General features: G+C 39.4%; 1 protein-coding gene across 1 annotated transcript in view; it reads left to right on the top strand.

Moving 5' to 3' along the window:
- Nucleotides 1-14161, top strand: part of KYNU (kynureninase) — a 109580-nt gene that overhangs the window by 17674 nt on the left and 77745 nt on the right. Inside the window, exon 3 of the mRNA XM_059704561.1 lies at nucleotides 6097-6217. Within this exon, the coding sequence (XP_059560544.1) occupies nucleotides 6097-6217 (121 nt within the window). The remainder of the gene's footprint in view (nucleotides 1-6096; nucleotides 6218-14161) is intronic.

Below are 14161 nucleotides of genomic sequence, written 5' to 3'. Positions count from 1 at the left end.
CTTGACTGACATAGGAAATTCATGAACTCTTTCAGCATGTCCAATCTGTGCCAGAATTTGGAGAATGACCTTAGGACAAGGGTCAGCAAACATTGTTTTTTATATATAATAAAGTTTAATGAGAACACATCTACATTTATTTATTTACATATTTTCCTATGGCTGTTTTTATGCTACCATGACAGAAACAAGTCCTTGCAGCAAGAATTGTATGTTCCACAAATCCTAAAACATTTACTTTCTGGTTCTTGACAGAAAAGGCTTGGTTTGCCCTACTTGAACAAGATCATTATTTGGGTATTGTGCCTATTGGGTTTAACAGAGCAAATGCAGCAAATGATCTGACTTAAACACAAAATCAAGCCCTAGCTGGGTAGGCCAGCATGTAAGAATGTCATCTCAACACCAAGGTTGTAGGTTCAATCTCCACATAGGGCACATACAAGAAGCAACCAATGAATGCATAAGTAAGTGGAACAACAAATTGCTGTGTTTTTTTCCTCTCTCACCCCCTTCCTCTCTCTCTCTCTAAAAATCAATAAAACAAACACAAAATCACAGATCACAATTTTTTAGAGTAGTTCTGGACAGGATTAAGATGGATTAAGAGGAAAGAAATAAAACCCTTATTTACTTCATCCCAAACATGAGATGGACATAAAGGCAAAGGAGGAAGATCTTCAAAAGCAAAAGAAGTAAAGGCATTAAAAGGAGAGTTAGTCAATCTTAAGACTTAACCAATATATGGGACACATCAAAATGACGTGTTAATCAAGCAGAGATTTACTTTTTAAAGGGAGAGTTTGCAGTAAGCTTCATGTCCTTTGTGAAGAGACCATTAAAATGGGCGAGAAAACAAAAAGGGATTATTGAGATATTATAAGAGCTCATGCCCAAATTGACAACTCCTACTTCAAAGAAAATAAATATCCTACATAATAAAGAGGTAATATGCAAATTTACACCCACACCCTCACAAGATGGCAGCCTAGGAGGCGAAGCTTTTGACACTGACTGGCATAGAAACCGACCAATCAGAACCAAATCTGGGTGAACTGCGAGGAGCCAATGGTTGCCTAGGAGGCAGAGCTTTTGATGCTGACTGGCATAGAAACTGACCAATCATAACCTAATCTGGGTGAACTGCGAAGGAAGAACCTAAGGTGGGGGCTGAGGAGGGGTTTTAAGGGCAACAGCTATTTGGTGTATGGAGTAAGAAAGTGGTTCAATTTTTCAATGACCAGTTTGCCAGTATAGTGCATATGGCTGGCTATCATTCCAGATATAGGGATTATGTATTTTTTGTCTGCCAAGAGCATCTCCTCCTGCTGAAAAAGGCTTTTTCCACCATTTGAGAAATTCTATCCTATATAATCTATCTATACTAATAAAAGGGTAATATGCTGATTAGACCAGGTTGACCAGCCATCTTCCGGAAATCCAACTTCCTTCTGGACAAAGCCATGGTGGTGGGGGCTGAGGCAGAGGCGGTTAGGGGCAATCAGGACGGCAGGGGATGGCAGTTGGGGGCGAGATCAGGCTGGCAGGGGGTTAGGGGCAATCAGGCCAGCAGGGGAGGGCAGTTGGGGGTGATCAGGCAGGCAGGGGAAGTTCGGGGCAATCAGGTTGGCAGGGGAGAGCACTTAGAGGGTAGATCAGGCTGGCAGGGGAGAGCAGTTAGGGGTGATCAAGCAGGCAGGCAGAGGAGTTAGGGACAATCAGGCAGGCAGGCAGAGGCAGTTAGGGACAATCAGGCAGGCAGGCAGGTGAGCGGTTAGAAATCAGTGGTCCCAATTGCAAGAGGTATGTCCTTGATTGGAGAGGGTGCAGGGTGGGCTGAGGGAACACCCCCCTGCACAAATTTCATGCACTGGGCCACTAGTTGAGTCATAATTTCTAAAATGCAGTGGAATTTACTTTTCTCAAACATCTTCCATCTGGAACAATTCACTTCTCAATCTGACAACCCTTTCATGTTGATACCTGTAAGATGAGTCACGCATTTCTCAGGTGACAAACAAGGGAGAGAATACTCAAATATGAGTCAGTTTACCACTATTAAAATCTCAGGATATTGTGCTGTAAATATTTTTTGTGACTTTTTTGCTACTGTTGCTGCTTATAATTGTAAAATTTTCATTTTTTTACTGTACATTTCCTTTTCTTTTTGTTAAATTTTCATTTGCATTTCATGTCCTTTTTTCTTTTAAAGTATTTATTTCTAGGTTAAACAGTACAATAGACATGTATATAAGAAAGGTTAAAACAGGGAATCATTTGGGAGTCTGGAATTGGATTAATTCAATTTACATTATTTTTAATGGGAAAAAATGATTCCATTTCAAACAGCCCTTTGGAACAAATTAAGTTGGAGAAACGAGGTGCCACTGTATATATTTTGGGAGAATACCAAATCCTCAATAGGTTAAAAATTTGTCAACAGACAGAAAATATCCTGAAGAACAAGAATGACTGGTTGATGTCAGTCCAGACTTGACTTTGGAACAAAGAATAAATGCAGTTAATGTTTTTGTAAAGGGAACTCTCCCAAGGCCATAAGCACATAGTGAATAAACCATCCAACAAAACCCACAAGATGTTTAGTTGTGTAACAGCCAAGCTCTGGCACTGAAACAGTTCTCATCTAGAGGTCAAATTCTCATGGATGTTTTCCAGAAGACTCTAGACTTGGATTCTAGATATAAAAGAACAGAGAGATCTGCAGATTCCTCTTCTTTGTTTGGGGTTTGGAAATGCCCAGACAAGGCCCAGCTGTGAAGCAATGCAGGCTGCTGTTGAGACTTAGGCCTTCTTTTGGAAGTTTTGATGCTCTTTGACCCAGAAGCAGTTTGTTAGGTTTTAGATTGCAAAAGAACAGGCCATTCATGTGCAAAAGCCTCTGCTCACAGCTTGGGTGGGGTTGTAAATTGGGTGGGGCGGGTTCTCAGGTAATCATCAGGGTGGAGCAAACCGCAATGGCTGCCAATCTGCTCTGCCTGGGAGAGGTCCCAGGGTCTCTGTGTCCAGCAGCCCTGTGCAGGAAGAATGATCGCTGCAAGCACCCCTGTGAGAAAGCCGCCCTCTCGTTCCTGTCCCGATGACAGACAGTCCAGTTTCTCTCCATTTGAGTCTGGGTCCCCAGAGTCTCGCCCCCTGGAACTGGAGTTCAGAGCAATTGGGAGCTTGTATCTCCCTCCTGATTGAAAAAGACAACAGCGCACCCAGTTGCCAGCCCGTTTCACGCGCATCTCCGTACCTCCGCATTTCCGCACCTACGCACCTCCTACCAGTCTCAATGCACTTTTCTCTTTCCTTCTAGTTGTAGAACTTCCACTCAGCCAGCCTTTACATGGTTCTGGATGATATCCGTTTTGTCTTTTAGCTGTAGGTTTGATGTGGTTGTGAGAGGCAGCAAGTACAGGTGTTTACCTATGCCGCCATCTTGGTTCCCTCTCAAAGATTCTTTATTGCTATCACTTGTTTTCTATATCTCCTCCCTTATCAAGCTATCATAGCTTTTGTTTCTTACAGTTACTGATGGGACAGTGGGAGAGAGGTGTGGTTGTACAATAGATCTGTATTATGGTGGGAGGTTGTTCTTCCCAACTTCAGGTGCCAACTATCCTCACTTCACTACATTGCTAACTTTATTTTCTCTTTTCTCTAAGAAAACAAGCCATTCTGGCAGTGCTATGAGAGAGAGAGAAAGAGAGAGAGAGAGGAAACAATCTGTAATACCTACAAGTGTTGTACCTGCAGGAGATATCACATAGGTGGATGAATGAGTTTTAGTAAAATTTGCTTGAAGAGCAAAGGTGTGAGAAAAATAAAGCTAATACATAATGAAACATATTTTGGGTTGGCACGAGTCAAGATGATTTAGTTTATAATTCTGTATTTCTTTCACATTGTGCACACTTTAAAAATGCTTTCTAAATAAATGCCCACTACCTATTTGTCTGTAAAAGAATCAGCAATGAAATAACAAAAATAATGGAATGGTGACAGAAATCTGAGTTGTTGCCTCCTCATCTTTGATCATTGATGGGGCTGACACACAGGACATGTTCTGTCTTTATTATGTACTTATTTGAGTGCTTAGTTGAAATTTGACCCATGATACACCAATTTAAACCCTTGAATTATAAATAAATTATTTCAATATTTGTTCTGTAGGTCAACAAAGTACTGCTAATGAATCCAATTTAAATGTGTGAACAATATTTACAGCTTTTTTACTGGGTCAGGCTTAAGAGGTGACTGTGGAAAAGAGGAACAGTATCTATAAAAGTGATCAGTATTAAATAGATGATATGTTGTAAGAAGTCTGGAGAGGTTTAATTGGGTATTCTAAAGACAAATATATTGGCAAATGATGCAAATGAAATATTAGCCAGAAGGTACCTTATTTCCCCATAGAATTAAGAAAACATTTAGTAGAACACAATTACAAACTCGTGCATTTCTAGGCTATAGTTTAAGCCAGTGGTCAGCAAACTGCGGCTCGCGAGCCACATGTGGCTCTTTGGCCCCTTGAGTGTGGCTCTTCCACAAAACACTACATGCGGGCATGCACATACAGGGAACATTGTGGAGTGATAGAAGATGTAGTGTCGAGGATTGAGAAAGGTATGTTGAGATGGTTTGGACATACAGAGAGGATGAACGAAAGGAGATAGGTGAAACAAGTATACAAGACGAGTGTGGATGGGAGAGTTGGAAGGGGTTGACCTCAGCGAATGTACCTCAATCAGATTGAGGACGTTTTTAGCAAAGGCCAGCTTAGGAGTACCCTAATTAAGTTAATAACAATGTATCTACCTATATAGGGAGGGGGGTAAGAGATCAACCAAAGGACTTGTATGCATGCATATAAGCATAACCAATGGACATAAGTCACTGGGGGATAGGGGAGGCTAGGGGACTGTCAAGGGCGGGGGGGAAAAAAGGACACATATGTAATACCCTTTGTAATACTTTAAGCAATAAAAAAAATAAAAATAAAAATAAATAAATAAAAAAACTTGGCTCTCAAAAGAAATTTCAATCGTTGTACTGTTGATATTTGGCTCTGTTGACCAATGAGTTTGTTGACCACTGCTTTAAGCACATGGATTAGTTTGCTTGTGAAACTACATTTGTTGCAGTCAAGGGAAACTTATAATACAGACAAATCACTAAAGTTCTGATTTATTTGAATAAGAAGTAGATATAGAGAACAAGCTTTGCCTATATATGTACTAATATATGTGTATAGATACAGAGAATGAAAAAATGTAACAATATATCTATTTTATATATATATTATATATAATATATATGTATGTATTATATATATAATATATGTATATATATTATATATATTATATATAATATATGTATATATATTATATATATTATATATAATATATATAATCATTTAGACTTTTTTAAATTTGGCATATCTACAACATCAATTAATTCAGAGGGTTAGTACTTGCCTGAATTCTGTTAACTTTTCACTCTGACTGGATAGGCTGATATAATTCCTCTAAAAATACTGTTTTTAAATCTTTTCGAATTTCTCTTGGTATTTATGATTGGAAGTAATTGATAATTTAGATTTTCTCATGGAGCAAAATATATATGAAAGACCTCAAGAAATGATTCTATAGGTGTAATTATTTTAAAATATAGATGGAAAAGATAATTTTTTACAGAATCTGATGTAATCCTTGAGAGGAATTGAAGTTATTTATTTGTGTGTTTGTTTATTTTTGTTAATCCTCACCAAAGGATATTTTTCCATTGATTTTTAGAGTGGGGAGGAGGGAGAGAGACAGAGAGAAATGTTGATGTGAGAGAGACACATTAATTGGTTGTCCTGCATAAGACCCAACCAGGGCTGGGTATTGAGCCTGCTACCTAGGTACGTGCCCTTGACCAGAATCGAACCCCTGATATTTCAGGGATATTCTATGCACTAAGGCAAACTGGCTATTATTTATTATCCTTCTTGAAGTTAATCTTATTTATTGTTTTCACTGGATTAGCAATGCCAAATGGAAGAATATGAATTAATTGAATAAACATTTTATACATTTTCTTCTATTCCAGTTGACTTATCATTAGTGAATAAGGATGAAAATGCCATCTATTTCTTGGGAAATTCTCTTGGCCTTCAACCAAAAATGGTTAAAACATATCTGGAAGAAGAACTAGATAAGTGGGCCAAAATGTAAGTATTTTTTTTCAAAAGTTGTCATCCAGTATCTCACAGAAGAATTTAAAAATCACACTAGATTGTTTAATGTTTGGAAAGGTATTTAATAGCATTTTAGGGTAGAAAGGAAGCTTAGTGATCATGTCATTTGATACTGTTATTTTATTGATGAGGATCAGCAAATAAGGTTGCAGGGCAAGTTACTGGCAGACTCAAGAGTAAAATTTAAAAAATATTAAAAAATTTAAATCGCTTTCCTGAGTTTTCACATTTAAAACATATGTAATTATTTTTTTTTCTTAACTAGAGGCCTGGTGCACGAATTCATGTACTGGTGGGGTCCAGCCGGCCAACCTCATGGGGACCATCAGGGGCAGGCCGGCTAAGGCGAGGGGCCGCAGGTGGTTTGCTGGCCAGCTCCAATCAGAGTGGGGGTTGCCCACTCGGAGGCAGGGCCGGCCGGGGTGAGGGGCCATGGGCATTCTGTTCCACCGTTCAGTCAATTTGCATATTACCCTTAATTATATAGGGTGACTAACAAGGGAGTTAGCATTTGGGATTTAATTTAGTAATTTTATGATTAGTTCTTGGCTAACCTCTATCACAGTAATTTTTATAAATAAGGAAATAAAAATTGTTGGGAAGAGGATTAGGTTAAGTAGAGCGGAAGGCACTTTCCTCCCCAAACTGAACACGATTATTAAGAAGATACTCCTCTTGGGCTGAGCTAAGCAGCTTCCCTGCTACCATGCAGGGGTCTTAAATCAGGATCCCTTCTCTCCATCGCTTCTGTCCTACTTTTACTTTTCTGCCTATGAAACTTTTCACACATTCTGTTTACCTGAATGCTTATCCTCTTTAATCCCAACCTTCTCAAACATACTGATTTTCCCTCCTGAAAATCCATTGCATTAATAGGCAGTTTAAGGATATCTATTTTCATCAGTTCCATATTCTCAGCGATATTATAAATCCCTTACCTTATCCACTTCTCATCGTTCCCCCGTGTTAGGGCTGATCGAACAACTGAATCCAAATAATTGAATTGATACCCCTCCCACTCCGGGAACTGCCTTTAGACTACTTCACAACTGACATTCCCTTTCACTTAGACCGCATTCCACTTGCTAAGACCATTATTTTTCTCCTCCAGACCCACCCAGAGAATTCTCTGCCCAGAAAAAGCCCGCCTAGAATCTTTAAAATCTCTGACTCCCTGTGCCTAGGTGCTGGTGCCATTTGGGGGCTCACCCCATCTGGTTTCCCAGATGACCTAATAAATTCATTTCTTTACCCCTGTCGGCCTTGTGCATTCCTCCTTTGGTGATCCTAACACCCGGTAACTACCGATAAAGCTGAAACTAGAAATGTCTTCAAAATGTTTTTAACTATTTAAAAATTTTATATTATTTAAAGTTCTTTACATATTTAAAATATTAAAAATTAGTAGAAATATTTCTAAAACATTTTCTGATTTTTAGACTCTAAAAAAGTAGTTATGAAGAGGGAGCCAAGCTTGAAGGTTAGAAACAAACAATTCAGGAGGATGAAACCAAGCCATGTAAGAACTCGAAAGGCAAGACATTTGGCTCTTATAGAAACTCAGAATGTCTGCTCCATTTCCTTTATTCTCTATGTCTTTAGTCTTTCACATTGGGAGTAGTATCTGTCCTGTTAAGTTAGTTTACACTGAGTGTGCAAATGATCACTTCCACAACTTTTGGAGAACACTGCAAAGTTCTTAATTTTAGTGGTTAGAAATATAAATTCACAACTTATTGCAAAAAAATTGTAAGGTTTATATAATTTATTAAGTATCTTATAACTTTATCTGCATAACCTTTATGTACACATTGGAAAATACATATCACTACATTTAGAAGCATTTTGCATTAGCAGGTTTTAGTATTTTAAAAATGAGGGTCAGAGTTAATAAAAATGATTAATATTCATTTTTGGCTTTAATGTAAAAGAGAGCAGAGAATTAAATTGAATGAATTTGAACTTCAGAGGATGTCCTTGCCTCTTGGATAGTCAATCAGCTAGGCTGTGCATTTTTATCCTCAAGGCATTTTTAAAAATGCTGTCTTGCTATCCTATTCATATCCTCATGATTATCATACTTCATTAAGGGACTGGTTGGTTATTTTCAAGACTTTGAAGTTATATTTCAGGAAAGTGTCTCTGCATAATACTTACCCTTCTATTGTTACCTTTTAACTATACATTTTACCCCATGACAATAGAATATTACATAACCTTAAAACCTCTTATCTAATTTTCATTAGATGATTCAGAAAGGAGGTACATTTTAATGCTTCAAGCAATTCAAACTAAATTAAAAAAAATATTTCTTCTGAGGAAAAGATTAGGTAGATAGTTTGTTTTGTTTTGTCTTTGCTTTATTTAGGTATTTGTGCTTTAAGTGGAGGTGGCCACGTGAACACCATGGGTCTGCCTGCCCACAGATGTCTGTTGGGTAGTGTTTGACGTGCAGGATTGCACTCCTGTGTCCTCCTACCCCACTCCCCAACTTCAATCTCAAAAGTGTTCATTATTTCTTTGCTCCTAAATATTTAGTTTAAAATCCCATGCTGAGGTTCTGTTGGGAGCAAAGCTTTTCATTGGGGGCCTCTTGACTAGTGAACAGCCTCCAGATTAACTGGAGAAGAGTGTATTTCACGTGCTCGCAGAAGCACTGTCCAAAGAGTGATTCCCTGAGCAGCCAGGAGTGCAACTTATATACCAGATGAGCAAAAGGACGTAGCTTTGGGGCTTCGTGGGAAAGTAGGGAAGGCTCCACAGGCCTCTTCCTCCTGATGATAATGTGCAGTGCCCTTCCTAGCTGGGAGCTCCTCAAGAGGGAGATTGATGGGAACTGAATTTGCACCCCCGCCCTGGACAGTGCCACCCTCTCTGTGAGGGGTTCATTGGCAGCTGCATATTTGGGAGGCTCTGCTTAAGCCTAGATATTGTTTCTTTATTTGACTACTGTTTGTTCACATGCTTTGGTTTAAAGTAATCTTCACACCACTCCAGTGGGTTGTTGTCCATTGAAGTTGCTTAACAGGAAAAAATAATATTAACAATTTATAATCTTAATGGTAACATAAAAATGAGAGTGCTTTCACTGAAATACTGCTCTGGGATAATGAGATCAAGTCTTTGACTGGACATCCATGACCTGTAAGGTAGGAAATACCATTTGGCTCATGGTCGTCACTTTCCATGACTTCATCCTTTATGGCCTATTACAGACATACTACCTACCTAACTACAGAATAAACCATCACTGGTCATAATGTAGCCTGATCTTATAATTTATATGGTACTGTCTTTGATTCTTATGCTAAGGAAAGGTCAAGAATAGAAGCATCCTTGAAATATTTCAGGATCCAGCTGATTTCTTCTAAAACTTCCAGACATTCAAGACAAAACTGAAAATAAACTACTTACCTTTTGTTTTGTTTTTTTAATTCTTATTATTGTTATTTCCCAATATCATTTTCAACTTTGCAATTTCTAAATTAGATTAATAACATTTACTTTGGAGAATGCATTTGTTTTGTGAAGTGACAATCTAGACTAATAAAAGGGTAATATGCTAATTAGACCAGGTGACCAGACATCTTCTGGACGTCTGACTTCCTTCCAGACAAAGCCACAGTGGCAGGGGCTGAGGCAGAGGCAGTTAGGGGGTGATCAGGCCAGCAAGGGAATGCAGTTAGAGGCGATCAGGCAGGTAGGCAGGCGAGCGGTTAGGAGCCAGCAGTCCCAGATTGTGAGAAGGATGTCTGACTGCCAGTTTAGCAGTTGGACATCCCTCGAGGGGTCCCATATTGGAGAGGGTGCAGGCCGGGCTGAGGGACACCTTCCCCCCCCCCACAGTGCATGAAATTCATGCACGGGGGTGGGGGATGAGTCCCTAAACCTGTGGGGGAGTGCCTTCTCTCAGTTCAGGAGCCATCAATTAGACATCCTTAATGCTGACATGCCAGCTGTGAGCCCCGGCTTCTGGCTGAGCAGCACCCCCTCTGTAGGAGCACACTGACCACCAGGGGGCAGCTCCTACATTGAGCATCTGCCCCCTGGTGGTCAGTGCACATCATAGTGACCCGTTGTCCTGCTGTTTGGTCAATTTGCATATTAGCCTTTTATTATATAGGATTCCAAAATAGAAAACATTTAGGGTGATTTGATATATAATTATTATCAGCAAAATGGACTTATAACAGTAAGAACCAATAAGATCAATATGCTTGGACCCTGTTGGTCTGCTAAAATGGATAGGCAATAAGCTTAAAGAATTTTTAGAACATTTCATATTAAATATTTACTAATGGCCTAGATTATTTAAAGGAGAATAGTAGGGGATAATAATCATAGTGGTAAAGTTCAGCTAGAAGGGAACCAACAATCGGTTGCTTTTTGTATGAATTGAACCCACAACCTTTGGGTGTACGGGACAAGGCTCCAACCATCCGAGCCACCCAGCCAGGATCAAACCTGTAGAGAATTTTTATGAGTTTATTTGAGCCAAATTGGCAACAGTTGCTGGGAAGCAAAATCTCAAAGGATTGAGAAAATGGTCTAGCGAATGGCAGTTTTGCACCTTCATTTATGCATTAAAATTAAAGGAGGATGTGTAAAAGGGTTACATGAAATTTATTGGCGGTAGACTAGGGAGGCAGGAGAAAGCAAAGTGGGGAAATCTCTAAGACTAGATAAAAAGTATAATGGATAGACATCCTTTCCTTTTATATTTGCAGGTATAGGGTAGTTAACAATTAACATTTACAGGACCCTGAGATGGTATATGGAGAACAAGATAATAATGAGGGGTTTCTTGGTCTTGTACCCTGGTGGGAGATTGTGTCCTGAGGGGTCTGAAGAAAACTGGGGGTTACTCTGACATTCTAAAGGTATGTTATCACAGATGCAAAAAAGACAGTAGATAAGCTTCCTTAAAGATGGGCCTTTGTCCAGAAAGATACGGGCTTAGGACATGACTAACTGCTGTGACTAGCTTTTAGTTAGGAAATTTCAACTTCAGACATGCTGATATAATTACTTTGGGCCTTTGAGTTTGTAAGAGCACCATGCAGGCCTCCCCTGAGCTTGTCAGGTTTTTTCATGCACAACCCCAAAAAGCGATGCAGCCCTGGCCAGAGTTGGTTGGAGCATTGTCCCAATATACCCAGGTGTGGGTTTGATCCCCAGTCAGAGCACATGAAAGAATCAGCCAATGAATGCATAAGTAAGTGGGACAACAAATCCACCTCTCTCACTCGCTCACTCTATTTTTTTTTAAATCAATAAAAAAGCGATGCAATTAGAGAATTTATATATTATCTCAACGGGGGGAAAGTGGGAAGATATAGGCCACATTGGGGAGAGTAAATAATTTTTAGAAAAGAAAAATGAGCCCTTGGAAGAATAGATGGGAGGTGTGATAGTTTGTGACCGTTTTTCTGGGTGCGGTGTTGACTTCTACTCTCTGTCCTGTGACAAGAGCCCATTTTCCCTGTTGATGAAACTCCTGGGAGGGGATTTATGGCAGTTGAGTTTCTTTTGGAAGATCTGTTTTCAGGCAGTTAAGGGGAGTTCAGAGACGGCCTCTCCAAGCACTTGCTGTTTTTCAAGTGCCTTCAGCTCAAAGGAATCCCATGCCAAAGAGGAAAATGTTAGTGTGGTGTAATCTGCCAGCCTTCAGTATGAATAAGAGAGTACATAGTGTAACATGTTACAAAGATTTCCTGATTTCAGTGTTAGAGATCAGCAATTGGGTCACAGGGGAACAAAGATTTGTGATATGAAGACTGCAAATTCATATTTATTCAAGGGAGAGCTTTTCAAAGCAGGGCCAATTTTCATTTTGCAGGATAACTAAAGCATAGTCCTATTTCAAAGAGGATCTACATATCTATTAAGATCCTAATTATATTTTATATACTGAAATCTAATTTCATGAGCAAATATTGCTTCATGTACATCTCACAGAATACCCCATTCATGCCAGGGGAGGAAATGTCAGGGGAGGATCCAAACTGAATGACCAGCAATATGAAAGGTCAGGGTGCTGTAGGCACCTGAAACACCAGAAAAGGGTGTTTGGACAGCCCCTGGAGGCGAAGGGAAGGGAAAGGGCTATACCCTGTTCTTGTCATGCTGATGAGAAAGAATTCAAAACGAGTGACCCCCTGAGGGTGGCATTGTAGCAAAGCAAATTTATTACTGAAATAAAGCAAGTAAATTTATTAAAGAAGAAAAGCAAGCAAATATATCAGAATATGTCTGGTTTATGAAGCACAGACAGACTTCCCAACTAGTTTGAGAAGCGCTGCCTGGTAGAGGTTTGGCTTTTTATATTTTTCTGTCCATAGGTTTTTAAATTCCTCTGCTGGATATCTTGGTACAGACTAGATCTCAAAGTCTCCCTTTTACTTTGTTTATGGCTTCTCAGAATTTATGAGAAGTGTTCGGTGAATTGATCTTGACAAGCTCTGAGACTGCTGGCTTCTCTGTTTAAACTTCCCCAAATGGCTGACTTCTTTGTTTAGTGGGTGAGATAAACTCTCCCTTCTTGCCCCCCCCCCCCCCGCCCCGCCCCACCCGCCTCTTGCCTTGGCAGTTGCAGGGTGATTTATGCTATGTATTCTCTGGTTAGGGATACAAGGCGTTAAAACTCCCCCTCTTTTCCTTCAATCTTTGGTTAGTGAGGAGAGGTATTAGCCATTTGTTGTCAAGATAAGGTTTTGCTGCAAACTGGCTGCAAGCTGCCCAAACTGTTTGGCCTTGTTTCATTTTCTTGTGTCAGCTTCCCTATTCCTCTTGCTTAGGAGTTTTCCTAGCTTCTTACTACCCTGTTACAGGGGGTCTACACTGCAGGTCCAGCAGCAATGTGCTATGCTTAGGGAAGAAAGGTCACCCTAGGCGCAAGGTTCCAGCCTACCTTTGCCCCTTGCTAGCTACCCAGGTCTTTCCACCAGGTGACTTCAGTACCTGGCCCATTGTTCCTAATCTGCTCATGCCTGTCTAACTGCCTTCTACACTGGTAAATTCTCTCCCATTCTCTCTTTCTTTCCAGCATTTGTAAATGAAGATTGCAACTATGCTGCAACTATTTTAAACAGTTTTGAATGAGAGCAATATAATATTTTTCTTAACTTTAATAGAATGTTTATAAGTGCACTGTAATCTACATCAATTCTTCCTAATGACAGACCACTTTGCTTTGAGTTTATTTGGGTAACACTTTCTAAGTACACTTTTACTACCCCAGGCTAGTGGCCTGACAAAATGAAGAAGCAGACTCTATGTGTGATATTTTAAAGGGACGGAAATGCCAAAAGCATTGCAGGGAGAAACATATCCTTAAAGATTATTACCCCTACCACAGTGTCTACCGGAGTGAGAAGTAGGTGGCATAATATTCTGAGTTATAAATTCTCTGAGGCAGAACATAGAATTTTACTACCTAAATGTAATAAGATGTATGGTGCTATCAGCGAAGGCCATGGAGCTCTGTGTGATTAAAATAAAAAAGGATCCAAGTATCTGCCTTTAACTACCATTTAATGATAATGATTTTTGTCTTTAGCATTTATATTGGGAGTCAGTGGAGCCAAGCTGCAGGCTATCTAATAATAATATGAATAATAATAACTAACAATTGCCCTTCTCTTCCTCCTTAGATCTTATAGTTTATGTTTATTTCCAAAGGAAGTCCTCTTCCTTCATCTCAGTTAATACAGTAATTGAAATATTAGTTTTAAAATTGTGTTGTACACCACATGCCCTGTGAAAGGAGTTTTAGCATTAGATTTACATTAGAAAAGAAGACTTAGAAAAGGGCTACTGTGTACCAGTCTTTTTTGCTCATTATTTTTATTTATTTTTCATGGCAATCCTTTAAGATATATATTATCATCCATCTACTTTCACAAAGATAGGAAATTA

This window comes from Myotis daubentonii, chromosome 7 (genome assembly GCF_963259705.1).
Source record: "Myotis daubentonii chromosome 7, mMyoDau2.1, whole genome shotgun sequence".
Lineage (NCBI taxonomy): Eukaryota > Metazoa > Chordata > Mammalia > Chiroptera > Vespertilionidae > Myotis > Myotis daubentonii.
Note: the sequence above shows the minus strand (reverse complement) of the source record. Positions and strands in the feature narration are given on the sequence as shown.